This window comes from Acanthochromis polyacanthus, chromosome 1 (assembly GCF_021347895.1).
Source record: "Acanthochromis polyacanthus isolate Apoly-LR-REF ecotype Palm Island chromosome 1, KAUST_Apoly_ChrSc, whole genome shotgun sequence".
Taxonomy (NCBI): Eukaryota; Metazoa; Chordata; class Actinopteri; family Pomacentridae; genus Acanthochromis; species Acanthochromis polyacanthus.
Genome location: NC_067113.1, coordinates 52249825 through 52267466, shown reverse-complemented (window position 1 = coordinate 52267466; position 17642 = coordinate 52249825). Strand labels below are relative to the sequence as shown.

General features: G+C 36.9%; 1 protein-coding gene across 1 annotated transcript in view; it reads left to right on the top strand.

Moving 5' to 3' along the window:
• The window catches only part of mest (mesoderm specific transcript), a 28377-nt gene extending 10799 nt beyond the window's left edge, over window positions 1-17578 (top strand). Inside the window, exons 3-12 of the mRNA XM_051950171.1 lie at window positions 4207-4286; window positions 4404-4481; window positions 7091-7227; window positions 7714-7772; window positions 15526-15566; window positions 15714-15784; window positions 15866-15967; window positions 16047-16123; window positions 16581-16644; window positions 17057-17578. Of these exons, the coding sequence (XP_051806131.1) occupies window positions 4207-4286; window positions 4404-4481; window positions 7091-7227; window positions 7714-7772; window positions 15526-15566; window positions 15714-15784; window positions 15866-15967; window positions 16047-16123; window positions 16581-16644; window positions 17057-17174 (827 nt within the window). The 3' untranslated portion in view covers window positions 17175-17578. The remainder of the gene's footprint in view (window positions 1-4206; window positions 4287-4403; window positions 4482-7090; window positions 7228-7713; window positions 7773-15525; window positions 15567-15713; window positions 15785-15865; window positions 15968-16046; window positions 16124-16580; window positions 16645-17056) is intronic.
• The last annotated feature ends 64 nt before the right edge of the window (window positions 17579-17642 follow it).

Sequence of the window (17642 nt, the reverse complement as noted above, 5' to 3'; positions counted from 1 at the left end):
AACCAAGCATCAGAATGGTGAAGAAATGGGATTTAAGTGATTCTGAGTGTGGCGTGGTTTTGAGGGCTGGTCTAAGTATTTTAGAAACTGGGATTTTCATGCACAACCATCTCTAGGGTTTACAAAGAATGGTCTGAAAAAGAGAAAATATCCAGCGAGCGGCAGTTGTGTGGATCAAAATATCTTGATGTTGTTGATGTGAGAGGTCAGAGGAGAATGCACAGACTGGTTGGAGATGATAGAAAGGCAACAGTAACTCAAATAACAACTGGGTACACCCAAGGAATGCAGAATATTATTTCTGAACGCACAACACATCGAACCTTGAAGAAGATGAGTAAACAGCAGCAGAAGACCACACCAGGTGCCACTCCTGTCAGCTAAGAACAGGAAACCGCGGCTACAGTTCTCATAGGTTCAGAAAAATTGGACAATAGAAGATTGGAAAAATGTTGCCTGGTGTGATGAGTCTCCATTTCAGCTGAGACATTCAGATGGTCAGAATTTGGTGTAAACATCATGAAAGCATGGATCCATTCTGCCTTGTATCAAAAGTTCACGCTAGTGGTGGTGGTGTAATGGTGTGGGGGATATTTTATTGACACACTTTGGGCCCCTTAGTGCCAATTGAGCATCAAGGCCACAGCCTGTGAGTATTGTTGCTCTCCATGTCCATCTCTTTATGACAGCAGTGGACCATTTTCTGACGGCTACATTCAGCAGGAAAATGCACCATGTCATAAAGCTCGTATCATCTGAAACTGTTTTTTGACCATGACAGTGAGTTGACTGTACTCCAGAGGCCTCCACAATCAACAGATCTCAATCTGATAGAGCACCTTTAGAATGTGGTAGAACGGGAGATTGGCATCATGGATGTGCAGCCGACAAAGCAACTATGTGATGCTATCATGTCACTATGGACCAACATGGAATGTTTCCAGCACCTTGTTGAAAGTATGTAATGAAGAATTAAAGCAGTCTGAAGGCAAAAGGGAGTCAAACCTTTTACTAGCAAGGTGTAACTATTGAAATGGCCAGTGAGTGTAAATCTGCACAACCAATAAAATACAAAAAGAGCCTATAATAAATCAGCTCAAATTAAAGAAATGTTAAAGTCATACATTTAAATATATGCGAGTGCCAGATACACGTTTTTAATTCCAAATGAGGTAAAACAACTTGAACTTATCAAAAATACTCCTAAACAAATACACAGGCAAAACTGTAACGCTTGATTGACTTCGGGCTGCACAGTGCTGTAGTGGTTAGCACTTTTGCCTTACAGCAAGAAGATCCCCATTTCAACTCCCAGCCTGGGCCTGGGATCTTTCTGCATGGAGTTTACATGTTCTCCCTGTGCATGCGTGGGCTTTCTCCGGGTACTCCAGCTTCCTCCCACAGTCCAAAAATATGCTGAGGTTAATTGATTATTCTAAATTGCCTGTTGGTATGAATGTGAGTGTGATTGTGTGTCTGTATATGTAGCCCTGCGACAGACTGGCGACCTGTCCAGGGTGTCCCCTGCCTTCACCCGAGTCAGCTGGGATAGGCTCCAGCACCCTCCGCAACCCTAGTAAGGATAAAGCGGTGTATAGAGAATGGATGGATGGATTGACTTCCAGCACGAGGAATGTGTGTTAACTCAGCGTTGAGCTACTTCGCTTGAATATTTCAATTTTATGCTACTTTTGTGCTTCCACTCTGCATGTCAGAGGGAACTATTGTGTTTTCTGCTCCTCTGTCAGATTTTTGTTTGACAGACTTACAGTCAACGAAAATATAAACCCAGCATGCAAATAATCCTCGATTCTGACTTAGAGCAAAAGTTAAAACTCAAATTTCTATTGTTCTGGTTTGGAAGAGGTTCAATTTATCCACTTGTGCACAAACATTTATGAGCTGTTCAACTAGTCAGACATTTTTAACCATTTAGTTAATCTACACTCTAGTCAGGTTTTTCTTTAAAGGACAGTGATTCGGGTAGTGTCAAAACAAGCAAACACAGACAATCGAGCAAGACATAAGGGGTCAAGGTAGAGTAGTCAGATAAAATATATAGTAAAAATGCCAATTGAAAATTAATAATTAGCTAGATTAGCATGTGTATCAAAGAAGTGAACTAGGCAGTTTAAAAAATAAAGAATAAGGCTGAAGGTTAAAAGTTAGAAAATAAATATCCCAAAAACTTAAAAATGAAAAAAGACCTCACACCAAAGAACTAGGCAGCTAAAATTTAAAATACAACAAGAGAGAATATGTAAAAATAAAAGAGCATAACACAGAATAAAGCACCAAATCTAATTAAAACTAAAACTTGGTTTGTGGTGTGTGTGGACAGCAAATACTTATTCCTCATGTCAAAAAGAAGGGATAGAATTTAATAAAATGCTGCATGCTGCGTTTATGTTTTTGCTCAAGTAGTTCCTTTTAAAATTAAGTTTTTACACAATGAATAATATAACAAGCTTTTAAAAAACACCACATAGTTAAAAGATTAAACCAATAGTTTTAAGGATTTTTCGGCCTTTTGTGTCTTACAAAATGCAGTGTGGTCTAAAGCCAAACGCCACACTGGAGTGAATCAAGTGCATGAAGGTCCTGATGTGAAATTTTCTCTGCTATGATGTGCTCTCATGCTACCCTGCATATCTGCAGACTTTCCAGGGAGACTTTACGGTAGTTCATAAGAAATTCGGTGTTATATAAACAGGGTTGTCCTGCCCCCTCAAATTCCACACAAACCAAACATGGATGGTGCAAGGGAGAAATCCGTAAGCATCTAGCTGCTCATTGTTGTGATTAGTTATTGTACTTTTGTCGAGTTGTTCATGCTCATGGCTTTACTTAGCCTAGTCGCGCTAGACAACCCACGGCAACTAATTTAATTATCTGCCAGGGTGGGTCTAGTTACCCTCGGTAAGCCTCGAGGTTGGATGCTCCTAAAACTGGCCGAACGAATCACCATGAAGTGTGGAGTCAGAAGGTGGGCGTAACTAAGTGACGACAGAGGCGCGACAATTCTGACAGAAACAACCGGAAACAACTAGCCTAGCCGCGCTAGACAACCCACGGCAACGAATTTAATTCTCTGCCAGGGTCGATAACAAAAACGACAACAGTCGTTGAGCTCCATTAGCACCAACTCTGAATAATCTTTCTGTTAACATGTCTGTAATATACTTGAGCTTCACCCATTGACTGTATAAATAAGGCTTCACCGAACTACCTCATCCTCTGATTTCTGGCGCTCTAGGAGCCTATTTGTTGCGCTGATTGGTTGTATACCTACCCAATTGCTGCAGAGTGATTTGATAGACAACCTTTTAGCCCCCCTCCCTCCCTGTCGAGCGTGCCTAGACCCTTGCGTCTTCAGAGCATGGGTCTAGCATGGCTAGGCTAGGCTTTCCTGACTTTTGGCAGTTAAAATGCATAAACATGAAAGTAAAGTCTCAAACTTGTGATCAGCTGAACAGCTAGTCAAACTACAAATGAAGCACAAGTTAAAATTCACTTTTTTTTAATGCTGATGTGTTGCTTCCAAGCAATGTGTGCTGTTATAATAATGTGTCCCATTCCTCCTTTTAATACCATCTGGAGCCCTCACTATCTCCCACACTCAAACACTACAGCCGTGCTGCTGACACACTGATACTTCAGCACTACTTTAACTAAATTTTGATGCTAATACTTACATACTCTTACCCAAGTAGCAGTTTTAAGTAGCCAACAGTATATAAAGTAGTTAAAAATGAGCTCAAACTATAATTTCTTGCAGTAAAATGCAACATGCGGCATTGAAACACTGACAGGGACCGTTTTATTGCAGAGTATATGCTTTTTTGATTGATTCTTTAAGTTTGTTTTACTGATACTATTTATGTACGTTTACTTCAGTTAGCTTTCGATTTCAGGACTTTTTCTAGTAATGGAGTACTTTTACATTGATGTAGGTACTTCTACTGAAGTAAAGGATCTCAATACTTCTTCTACCACCACTGCTGTTGTCAAAGCACCGTGCCAGTGACAGACAGTCAGAGCTGTGATGTCTCCACCGTTTCCTGTGTTCAACACTGTCTTCAGTTCCAGCAGACTCATTTGTACTTCAAAGCAGAAGTACAAATATCTTGGATTTGTGCCACAAATTTTTTTTTAAATGGATCTGTTTCAGTGTTCATCATGTCCCTCTTTTTTCCCTCAAACCAGACTCTTATGGTGCTTTAGGGAGCTCAGATGTCGTCATTCTGCTCCACGGCTTCCCCACTTCCAGCTACGACTGGAGCAAGGTACACATTGCACACCTTTAATGACTTAACAATGAAACAAAACAGGGAAAGTAGACTCTTTGTGGCATTTCTGTTCTAAGTATAGTCTAAATGGGTGTTTATTTCCTCCTCATACAGATCTGGGATCCTCTCACACAGCGCTTCCATCGAGTCATCGCACTGGACTTCCTCGGTTTTGGCTTCAGTGACAAGCCGGTGAGTAAAAGACTTTGAACCAAAAATGTATGGATCATTCTACAAGTAGAGCACAGTATGGTAACCTTTTTGCCCATCGTATTTAGATCACCATATGAGTGATCTGAACAGTTACCAAACCATGTCTAACCTCTGTGCCTGATTAGATCACCATTGAAGCCATAGGGCAGAAAGAACAAAAGTCCTTTTTAATCTTTATATGAGCAGTCTGTGCTCAGAAGGACAAAGAGGCTGTTGGCAAACAATTGCATGTCCTTTGCTCTAACTGCAGAATTCTTCCTTTTGATAGATGATAAAGAATAGAGAGAACCATGTTAGTGTTTACACTGTCTGTCCCTTATGCAGTGTTCCTCTAAGTCAGGCTGCACAATATATTGTGAGAGTTTTCACAAATTATGCTTTCTGTTTATATGTACACTGGTATGTTGTTATCACATACATACACTTCCATTCAAAACTTTGGAGTCACTTAGAAATATCATTATTTTTGAAAGAAAAGCATTGTTTTTCCAATGAAGAAAAATCCAGTCACATTGTTAATGTGGTAAATGACTATTCTAGCTGGAAACAGCTAATTTTTAATAGAATATCTCCATAGGAGTACAGAGGAACATTTCTAGCTACCGTCACTCCTGTGTTCTGATGCTACATTGTGTTAGCTAATGGTGTTGAAAGGCTAATTGATGATTAGAAAACCCTTGTGCAATTATGTTAGCACATGAATAAAAGTGTGAGTTTTCATGGGAAACATGAAATTGTCTTGTTACCCCAAGCTTTTAAATGCAATGTACACACGTGGACAAAATTGTTGGTACTCCTCAGTTAAAGAAGGAAAAACCCACAATTCTCACTGAAATCACTTGAAACTCACAAAAGTAACAATAAATAAAAATTTATTGAAAATTAAATAATCAAAATCAGCCATCACTTTTGAATTGTTGATTAACATAATTATTTAAAAAAAACAAACTAATGAAATAGGGCTGGACAAAAATGATGGTACCCATAACTTAATATTTTGTTGCACAACCTTTTGAGGCAATCGCTGCAATTAAACGATTTCTGTATTTGTCAATGAGCATTCTGCAGCTGTCAACAGGTATTTTGGCCCACTCCTCATGAGCAAACAGCTCCAGTTGTCTCAGGTTTGATGGGTGTCTTCTCCAAATGGCATGTTTCAGCTCCTTCCACATATGTTCAATGGGATTCAGATCTGGGCTCATAGAAGGCCACTTTAGAATAGTCCAACGCTTTTCTCTCAGCCATTCTTGGGTGTTTTTGGCTGTGTGTTTTGGATCGTTGTCCTGTTGGAAGACCCATGACCTGCGACTGAGACCAAGCTTTCTGACACTAGGCAGCACATTTCTCTCCAGAATGCCTTGATAGTCTTCAGATTTCATCGTACTTTGCACACTTTCAAGACACCCTGTGCCAGATGCAGCAAAGCAGCCCCAAAACATTACTGAGCCTCCTCCATGTTTCACCGTAGGGACAGTGTTCTTTTCTTCGTATGCTTGCTTTTTGAGTCTATGAACATAGAGTTGATGTGCCTTACCAAAAAGCTCCAGTTTGGTCTCATCTGTCCAAAGGACATTCTCCCAGAAGCTTTGTGGCTTGTCAACATGCATTTTTGCAAATTCCAGTCTGGCTTTTTTATGAGTTTTTTCAGCAGTGGTGTCCTCCTTGGTCGTCTCCCATGAAGTCCACTTTGGCTCAAACAACGACGAATGGTGCAATCTGACACTGATGTACCTTGGCCTTGGAGTTCACCTTTAATTTCTTTGGAGGTTGCTCTGGGCTCTTTGGATACAATTCGAACGATCCGTCTCTTCAATTTGTCATCAATTTTCCTCTTGCGGCCACGTCCAGGGAGGTTGGCTACTGTCCCGTGGGTCTTGAACTTCTGAATAATATGAGCCACTGTTGTCACAGGAACTTCAAGCTGTTTAGAGATGGTCTTATAGCCTTTACCTTTAAGATGTTTGTCTATAATTTTTTTTCGGATGTGCTGGGACAATTCTCTCCTTCGCTTTCTGTTGTCCATGTTCAGTGTGGTACACACCTTTTCACCAAATAGCAGGGTGACTACTTGTCTCCCTTTAAATAGGCAGACTGACTGATTATGAGTTTGGAAACACCTGTGATGTCAATTAAATGACACACCTGAGTTAATCATGTCACTCTGGTCAAATAGTTTTCAATCTTTTATAGAGGTACCATCATTTTTGTCCAGGCCTGTTTCATTAGTTTGTTTTTTTAAATAATTATGTTAATCAACAATTCAAAAGTAATGGCTGTTTTTGATTATTTAATTTTCAATAAATTTTTATTTATTGTTACTTTTGTGAGTTTCAAGTGATTTCAGTGAGAATTGTGGGTTTTTCCTTCTTTAACTGAGGAGTACCAACAATTTTGTCCACGTGTGTAAGTACATTTTACACAGAATATCAGAAAATCTGTGTATAAATGTCTTGTAGAAAAATTAATTTGACATTGTGGATTGAAATCAATAGATTATATCATGAAAACATGATTTTTTGTTATAATTCCTGCATAATTCTTTGCTTCTGTTCAATAATTCATGATCTCCTCTGTCATTAACATCCCAGCGGCCCCACAGATACTCCATCTTTGAGCAGGCCAGTGTGGTGGAGGCTCTGGTGGCCCATCTGGGTCTGAGCAACCAGCGAGTCAATGTGGTGTCTCATGACTATGGAGACACTGTAGCTCTGGAGCTGCTCTACAGGTGATTTGTGTGCTGATGTTTTTCATGCATTTGCATCCATTTTAAAATTGAAGTTAAAATTTCAAGTGGTCGCATTTGTGCGAGCAAATGATGGTCATCAGGCTGTTTTGATGTTGCTTCAGCCAGCACAGGCAGCTACTGCATTAACCATAGTGGTAGTCAAGTATTACTTTTATTACTTCTGTGGCTCCGTCCACGGTAAATGTTATAAAATGTTATAAAATATTTACTGGGAATTATCCTGAAAGTTTCATGACATTTTCATGGAATTTTTTCCTTTGCAATGCTGAACCAAAATAAACAGATAGAAGTTAGTACGACCAAATCATTTGCTGGTGCAACCAACCAAAAAATTTGGTAGCACCAGTGCTACCAGTAGAAATGTTAGTCTGTAGCTCTGTGCAAGTTGTCAAAACAGGATTAAAATATAAACAGCTAACTATCTCTCCCTCTTTGTTTTTTTTCTCTGTCCTGATATTGATCTAGGAGTGATCAAAATCGCACAGGTCACCTGACTTTTAACAGTCTTTGTCTTTCTAATGGAGGTACAGTACACTCTGTTTTCTTTCAGCATGTTGTAACTCAGAGTGTTTTGTGATTGTCAGAAGTCGAAAAAGAATCAAGAATGTTTTATTCCAAAACTTGATGCTTACTCTTTCCCAGAAGCAGTGTGTCTGTTACATGTTGTTATTACACCGCCAAGGCGAAGTTATGTGATGGTCGGCGTCTGTCTGTCCGTCTGTCTGTCCGTGTATGTGCAACATTACACAAAAATGGACTAACGGATTTGGATGAAATTTTTAGGGGAAGTCAGAATTGATGCAAGGACCACCTCATTAAATTTTCTCAGTGACACAGCTTATAGTCTGGATTCATGGCTTTTTTTTAAGGTTTTCATTAAAGCATCATAGTTTAGTATGTCGTCCAAAATGTGGAAAAAAAAGTCAGAATTTAGTATGTGGTCCAAAATATGACAAAAATGTCATAGTTTAGTATGTTGTACAACAAGTGAAAAAAGGTGCCCAGGTAGCTCAACTGGTTCAGAGGGTGACTCAAACAGGACTGTGTCAGGCACAGGTTTGATTTCAGCTCATAGCCCTTTACCGCAGGTCTTGCCTGTCTTCCTCTCTACTTACCAACTAAATAAAACCAAAAAATGGGCCTAAAAAATAACTTTTAAAAAATGTCATAGAATGTCATCCAAAATGTGACAAAATTGTCAGTTTAGTATGTCATCCAAAATATCACTGAAACGTCATAGGTCAGTATGTCGTCCAAAATATGGAAAAAAATGTCATAGTTTAGTATGTCGTCCAAAATATCACTGAAACGTCAAAGTTTAGTATGTCGTCCAAAATGTGGGAAAAAAATGTCATAGTTTCGTATGTCGTCCAAAAAATGGAAAAAAAATGTCATAGTTTAGTATGCCTTCCAAAATATGGTAAAAAAAAAAGTCATAGTTTAGTATGTCGTCCAAAACGTGGAAAAAAATGTCATAGTTTAGTATGTCGTCCAAAATATGGTAAAAAAAAAACATCATAGTTTAGTATGTTGTCCAAAACGTGGAAAAAAAAGTCATAGTTTAGTATGTCATCCAAAATATGGAAAAAACATCATAGTTTAGTATGTCGTCCAAAATGTGGTAAAAATGTCATAGTTTAGTATGTCGTCCAAAATATGGATAAAAAAAAATGTCATAGTTTAGTATGTCGTCCAAAATATGGTAAAAAATGTCAGTTTAGTATGTCGTCCAAAATATGGAAAAAAATGTCATAGTTTAGTATGTCGTCCAAAATATGGAAAAAACGTCATAGTTTAGTATGTCGTCCAAAACGTGGAAAAAACGTCATAGCTTAGTATGTTGTCCAAAATACGGTAAAAAAAAAAAAAAAAAAAAAAAAAATCATACTTTAGTATGTCATCCAAAACGTGGGAAAAAAAGTCATAGTTTAGTATGTCATCCAAAATATGGAAAAAACATCATAGTTTAGTATGTCGTCCAAAATGTGGTAAAAAACGTCATAGTTTAGTATGTCGTCCAAAATGTGACAAAAAACGTCATAGTTTAGTATGTCGTCCAAAATATGGAAAAAACGTCATAGTTTAGTATGTCGTCCAAAACGTGGAAAAAACGTCATAGTTTAGTATGTCGTCCAAAATATGGTATAAAATGTCATAGTTTAGTATGTCGTCCAAAATGTGACAAAAAACGTCGTAGTTTAGTATGTCATCCAAAATATGGAAAAAACGTCATAGTTTAGTATGTCGTCCAAAATGTGGTAAAAAACGTCATAGTTTAGTATGTCGTCCAAAACGTGGATAAAACGTCATAGTTTAGTATGTCGTCCAAAACGTGGAAAAAACGTCATAGTTTAGTATGTCGTCCAAAATATGGTATAAAATGTCATAGTATAGTATGTCGTCCAAAATGTGACAAAAAACGTCGTAGTTTAGTATGTCATCCAAAATATGGAAAAAACGTCATAGTTTAGTATGTCGTCCAAAACGTCATAGTTTAGTATGTCATCCAAAATGTGAAAAAATTGTCATAGTATGTCGTCCAACAAACAGAACAAATGTGTCCAGATAGCTCAACTGATTGAGAAGGTGATCTGTTAACAGGACTGTCCCAGAGACGCAGGTGTGATTCCAGCTTATGACTGTTAAAACCCACCAACTGGCCCAAAGTGTTTTTTTTTAAAAAAACGTCAATTTAGTATGTGGTCCAAAAAGTCGAAAAATAACGTCATAGTTTAGTATGTCATCCAAAATGTGGTAAAAATGTCATAGTTTAGTATGTCGTCCAAAATGTGGTTAAAAAAAAATGTCATAGTTTAGTATGTCGTCCAAAATATGGTTAAAAAAAAGTCATAGTTTAGTATGTCGTCCAAAATATGGAAAAAAATGTCATAGTTTAGTATGTCGTCCAAAATATGGAAAAAACGTCATAGTTTAGTATGTCGTCCAAAACGTGGAAAAAACATCATAGCTTAGTATGTTGTCCAAAATACGGTAAAAAAAAAAAAAAAAAATCATACTTTAGTATGTCATCCAAAACGTGGGAAAAAAGTCATAGTTTAGTATGTCATCCAAAATATGGAAAAAACATCATAGTTTAGTATGTCGTCCAAAATGTGGTAAAAAACGTCATAGTTTAGTATGTCGTCCAAAATGTGACAAAAAACGTCATAGTTTAGTATGTCGTCCAAAATATGGAAAAAACGTCATAGTTTAGTATGTCGTCCAAAACGTGGAAAAAACGTCATAGTTTAGTATGTCGTCCAAAATATGGTATAAAATGTCATAGTTTAGTATGTCGTCCAAAATGTGACAAAAAACGTCGTAGTTTAGTATGTCATCCAAAATATGGAAAAAACGTCATAGTTTAGTATGTCGTCCAAAATGTGGTAAAAAACGTCATAGTTTAGTATGTCGTCCAAAACGTGGATAAAACGTCATAGTTTAGTATGTCGTCCAAAACGTGGAAAAAACGTCATAGTTTAGTATGTCGTCCAAAATATGGTATAAAATGTCATAGTATAGTATGTCGTCCAAAATGTGACAAAAAACGTCGTAGTTTAGTATGTCATCCAAAATATGGAAAAAACGTCATAGTTTAGTATGTCGTCCAAAACGTCATAGTTTAGTATGTCATCCAAAATGTGAAAAAATTGTCATAGTATGTCGTCCAACAAACAGAACAAATGTGTCCAGATAGCTCAACTGATTGAGAAGGTGATCTGTTAACAGGACTGTCCCAGAGACGCAGGTGTGATTCCAGCTTATGACTGTTAAAACCCACCAACTGGCCCAAAGTGTTTTTTTTTAAAAAAACGTCAATTTAGTATGTGGTCCAAAAAGTCGAAAAATAACGTCATAGTTTAGTATGTCGTCCAAAATGTGGTAAAAATGTCATAGTTTAGTATGTCGTCCAAAATGTGGTTAAAAAAAAAATGTCATAGTTTAGTATGTCGTCCAAAATATGGTAAAAAACGTCATAGTTTAGTATGTCGTCCAAAATATGGTAAAAAACATCATAGTTTAGTATGCCGTCCAAAAGTGGAAAAAACGTCATAGTTTAGTATGTCGTCCAAAACGTGGAAAAAACATCATAGCTTAGTATGTTGTCCAAAATACGGTAAAAAAAAAAAAAAAAAATCATACTTTAGTATGTCATCCAAAACGTGGGAAAAAAAGTCATAGTTTAGTATGTCATCCAAAATATGGAAAAAACATCATAGTTTAGTATGTCGTCCAAAATGTGGTAAAAAATGTCATAGTTTAGTATGTCGTCCAAAATATGGAAAAAACGTCATAGTTTAGTATGTCATCCAAAACGTGGAAAAAACGTCATAGCTTAGTATGTTGTCCAAAATACGGTAAAAAAAACAAAAATCATACTTTAGTATGTCATCCAAAACGTGGAAAAAAAGTCATAGTTTAGTATGTCATCCAAAATATGGAAAAAACGTCATAGTTTAGTATGTCGTCCAAAATGTGGTAAAAAATGTCATAGTTTAGTATGTCGTCCAAAATGTGACAAAAAACGTCATAGTTTAGTATGTCGTCCAAAATGTGGGAAAAAACGTCATAGTTTAGTATGTCGTCCAAAATGTGACAAAAAACGTCATAGTTTAGTATGTCGTCCAAAATGTGACAAAAAACGTCATAGTTTAGTATGTCGTCCAAAATGTGACAAAAAACGTCGTAGTTTAGTATGTCATCCAAAATATGGAAAAAACGTCATAGTTTAGTATGTCGTCCAAAACGTGGAAAAAACGTCATAGTTTAGTATGTCGTCCAAAACGTGGAAAAAACGTCATAGTTTAGTATGTCGTCCAAAATATGGTATAAAATGTCATAGTTTAGTATGTCGTCCAAAATGTGACAAAAAACGTCGTAGTTTAGTATGTCATCCAAAATGTGGAAAAAACGTCATAGTTTAGTATGTCGTCCAAAACGTGGAAAAAACGTCATAGTTTAGTATGTCGTCCAAAACGTGGAAAAAACGTCCTAGTTTAGTATGTCGTCCAAAATATGGTATAAAATGTCATAGTATAGTATGTCGTCCAAAATGTGACAAAAAACGTCGTAGTTTAGTATGTCGTCCAAAATATAGTATAAAATGTCATAGTATAGTATGTCGTCCAAAATGTGACAAAAAACGTCGTAGTTTAGTATGTCGTCCAAAATATGGTATAAAATGTCATAGTATGTCGTCCAAAACGTCATAGTTTAGTATGTCGTCCAAAATGTGAAAAAATTGTCATAGTATGTCGTCCAAACAGAACAAATGTGTCCAGATAGCTCAACTGATTGAGAAGGTGATCTGTTAACAGGACTGTCCCAGAGACGCAGGTGTGATTCCAGCTTATGACTGTTAAAACCCACCAACTGGCCCAAAGTGTTTTTTTGAAAAAAACGTCAATTTAGTATGTGGTCCAAAAAGTCGAAAAATAACGTCATAGTTTAGTATGTCATCCAAAATGTGGAAAAAAAAAATGTCAGAGTTTAATATGTCGTCTAACAAACAGAACAAATGTGTCCAGATAGCTCAACTGGTTGAGAAGGTGATCTGTTAACAGGACTGTCTCAGAGACGTGGGTTCGATTCCAGCTTATGACCGATAAGTCATAAACCGGCCTAAAATGTTTTTTTGAAAGAAACATCAATTTAGTATGTGATCCGAACTGTGGTTAAAAAAGTCATAGTTTAATATATCGCCTAAAACTTGACAAAAAAAAAAAAAAAAAAAAGTCAGTTTAGTATGTTGTCCAAAATGTGGAATAAAGCATCATAGTTTAGTATGTCATCTAAAATTTGACAAAAACATAGTTTAGTGTCAAGTCCACCTCTTATTCATTTGAAAGGATGCGAGGACAACTGAATTCAGTATTCCAACTTAAACTTTTTATTTTCCTTTTAGTTGGTTGGTTACAATATTTCAATAGCAATAGGTTGTAAACCTTTAAAGACAGGAAAAAAAATAATAATAAAATAAATAAATCAACATTTTAATAAGTTTAGAAATTTAACATTTATCAGAACACACACACACATATATATATATATATTCTATTTTTTACTTTAAACTGAAAATGAAACATCTTAATTCAAACTCTTAACATAAAATCAAATAAGCAAATGCTATGATTCACCAATACAACAGCAGTTTACATAAACTTGACCATATCAAGAAAGATTTTAAACACCATGAAAGCAAACAAACATTCAACTAACCATTAGCATCTTTGGGCTGAATCCATGAGTGGACTTGGATCTCCTTTGTTCTTTTCCTTACTTCTCTCTCCTCTGAAAGCTGTTTGAATGACTGAGTTCTCTTCAGTCCTTCCTAGGTGCTTTATATCAGTGATGACAGCTTCCCCCAGTTTTTCCCAGGTGTTCAAGATCAGTGATCACTGATCAGCACCTCTTTTCTGCTACTGGTGGGAAGGTAGTTTTCAGTCCCCTGACATGTGATTCAGCTCAACATTTAGTATGTCGTCTAAAATTAGACAAAAGAACGTCATAGTTTAGTATGTGGTCCAAAATGTGACAGAAACGTAATAGTTCAGTGTGTCAAAAATGTGACAAAAATGTCATAATTTAGTATGTTGTCCCAAATATGACAAAAAAAGGTCATAGTTTAGTATGCCGTCCAAAATATGGTAAAAAACGTCATAGTTTAGTATGCCGTCCAAAATATGGTAAAAAACGTCATAGTTTAGTATGCCGTCCAAAATATGGTAAAAAACGTCATAGTTTAGTATGTCGTCCAAAATATGGTAAAAAACATCATAGTTTAGTATGCCGTCCAAAAAGTGGAAAAAACGTCATAGTTTAGTATGTCGTCCAAAAAGTGGAAAAAAACATCATAGTTTAGTATGCCGTCCAAAAAGTGGAAAAAACGTCATAGTTTAGTATGTCGTCCTAAAAGTGGAAAAAACGTCATAGTTTAGTATGTCGTCCTAAAAGTGGAAAAAACGTAGTAGTTTAGTATGTCGTCCAAAATATGATAAAAAAAGTCATAGTTTAGTATGTCGTCCAAAAAGTGGAAAAAACATCATAGTTTAGTATGTCGTCCAAAATATGGTTACAAAGTCATAGTTTAGTATGTCGTCCAAAATATGGTTACAAAGTCATAGTTTAGTATGTCGTCCAAAATATGATAAAAAAAGTCATAGTTTAGTATGTCGTCCAAAAAGTGGAAAAAACATCATAGTTTAGTATGTTGTCCAAAATATGGTAAAAAACGTCATAGTTTAGTATGTCGTCCAAAATATGGTAAAAAACGTCATAGTTTAGTATGTCGTCCAAAATATGGTAAAATAAAAACCTCACAGTTTAGTATGTCATCTAAAATATGACAAAAAATGTCATAGTTTAGTACGTCATCCAAAATATGGTAAAAAAAAAACGTCATAGTTTAGTATGTCGTCCAAAATATGGTAAAAAAGTCATAGTTTAGTATGTCGTCCAAAAAGTGGAATAAACGTCGTAGTTTCGTATGTCATCCAAAATATGGTAAAAAAACGTCATAGTTTAGTATGTCATCTAAAATATGACAAAAAATGTCATAGTACGTCATCCAAAAAGTGGAAAAAACGTCATAGTTTAGTATGTCGTCCAAAACGTGGAAAAAATGTCAGTTTAGTATATCGTCCTCAATATGACAAAAAATATCATAGTTTAGTATGTTGTCCAAAATATGACAAAAAAAATGTCATAGTTAATATGTCGTCCAACAAGGGAAAAAAGGTGCCCAGGTCGATCAAGTGGTTGAGAGGACGACTCATAAACAGGAGTGTGTCAGAGATCCAGATTTGATTCCAGCTCATGACCCTTTCCTGCAGGCTTTTCCTGCTCTCCGTTCCTCTTCTCTTGTTTTTTAAAAGTCTTGATATTGGTTGTCACAAAAGCAAGCAGTGGGATCCTTTTAGAGATATGTGGTTCTCACAAGATAACATGGCTACAACCGTATGATCGTCTTATAGAAAATATGCATTTCTGCCAATTCAACTGCCTAACACTGTATAAAGGAGGTAAAATTATCTTAAATGTAACATGCTGCAGTCATATTAATCCAAAATCATCATTTATATTTTGTCGGAAATTTTTTACAGCACACTGACCACCTTTACTTTTAATACTTTGTGCTGCTTAAACTAACATTTACTTCATAAAGATTTCACATGCAGGATTTTTAACTGTAATCGAATATTTTCACCGTGTGTATTTGTGATTTTACTTAGCTAAAGTATCTTAGTACATCACATTGGACTGTTTTATTTCCAACAGGAATATTCCCAGAAACACACTACCCACGGTTGCTGCAGACGGTGAGCCATTGTAGTTTTTGCTTCCTACTCTTCAGCTCATGTGGAAAGATCTAACATTTTAAGAGGCTAAGACTGAAGTTTGTCTTGTTGTTTTCTGCTAAAAAAATTTCCCAGACATGTTTTTTTTTTTTGTTTTCTTCCCTAAAGCTTCTCAAGGACTCGAGTTTTCTGGCTCCCATTCTCACACGTCTCTCCAACTATGTGATCTTCCAAAAGGGGTAAGAGAGCCTGAGATTTATGCCCGTTTGTGCTACTGTGTGCATTTCCGTGATGTATTGATTTTGCTTTCTGACTGGTAGGATCGGAGAAGTGTTCGGTCCGTACACACAGCCCACTGATGCAGAGTTCTGGGACATGTGGACGGGTTTACGCTACAATGATGGCAACTTAGTTTTGGACAGGTAAGTGCTATCTCTCGCTCTCCTCCATTACTCCTCTCTGTTCGCTGATATCTGATTTAGTTTTTTGCCTCTTTCTCAGTATCCTCCAGTTCATCAACCAGAGATCAAAACACAGAGAGCGATGGGTTGGAGCGCTCACTTCCACATTCGTCCCACGTGAGTTGCATCAGACATCCTGGTGATAGAGGAGGGGGGCTTTTGTGTGTCCTTAAAGTGCATTAACGAAGCAGCCTCGGTCTGATGCTAAGCTGCTTAGCCTGTGAGGAACGAGCATGAAGTTTACCAGCGATCCAGAGCTCAGGATGGGGAATGGAATGGAAAAAGAAGGCTTCAGTCAAAGTTTCTTAGCTCCTGAATCAGATCGAGGAACTGGATGATTTGAAAATAAAGTGGCATCCTATTATATCTGCGCCAAACCCAGGTGGCTCCACCACTTTGGTACAAACTGAAATATCTTCGCCTGTTGTTTGTTTTCTTATTACACAGTGTTCTTTGCAAGTGTTAAAGGGAGCTTTACTCTTGTTATCCTCCTTCTGTCTCTCTCCTCCATTTCTCAGTGCTCCTCCATCTGTCTTTCCCTCACTAACCCTCTTCCCCCTTCCTTATATTTCAGTGCACATCATCTACGGACCTCTGGACCCCGTCAACCCTCATCCCCAGTTCATCCGTCTTTACCAGTGAGTGCCCCTTCCTCTAATTCCTAAGCCCCGTTCGGATAATCAGGACAACACACATCATCCATGTAAATCTAGCTTCGGTGCAGTTCTTGAATGCTAATGAAGGCAAATTTGTCAGCAAAAAAACAGAATTAGACTTTATCCATCGCCTGAACTTTTTTGTTGTTGTCTACTTGATTTAAGCTGTTTGAAGCTTAAGCAGCTGTTAAATTCTAATCTGATTTCAGTTTGCTCTTCTCACGTTGACATTAGGAGGAAAAAAGTACAAAAAATCCAGCTATAAACTAGTTTTAAGCCAGCATCAACATGACATCCCTAATCTTTTCTTCTTGTTCAAATTCTCAGCAGCGTTTAGTGTCCTTTGTGCCTCATATTCTTGCTTATTTTTAAAAACCGTGTGTTGTTCCTGCAGGCAGCTGGTTCAGCGGTCCACCATCACCATTTTGGACGAACACATCAGTCACTACCCTCAGCTGGAAGATCCCACCGGCTTCCTGAACGCATACTTTAATTTTATTCACTCTTTCTGAAGGGATTTCTAAACGCAGGTTTCATGTTCAAGAGTGAAAGTCAGACGTTTTCAAAGTATTCCAAAAGTACCAAAGTGAGAAATGGTCACATGTTGGTGTGAAGTCGTGTCCCGAGGATTGTGACCAGGAGAAATGCTGCATGAGTTTGAGATTTAATCAGCTAATTGACCAGCACCAATTCCTGAAATGTCATTTATTGACATGGAAGAAGTAAAATGTCAGCTAGAATCAAGATAATTTATGCAAACCTTGAAGTTAACTAATGCTAAGTTGTGATCGTTCAACAATCTGTGGGACATCGTTTTAATTCCCTGCATTTTCTGTTTTGTTTAATCAATCAGCTGCATTCTTAATGACTTTTGATATAATTTTCTACATTTCTCTTGATGTCAGTGACTTAAAACTAATTGTCAATTTTTCTTCAAATAAAATTAGTTTTGTAAAAAAAAAAACAAAAAAACACTGTCT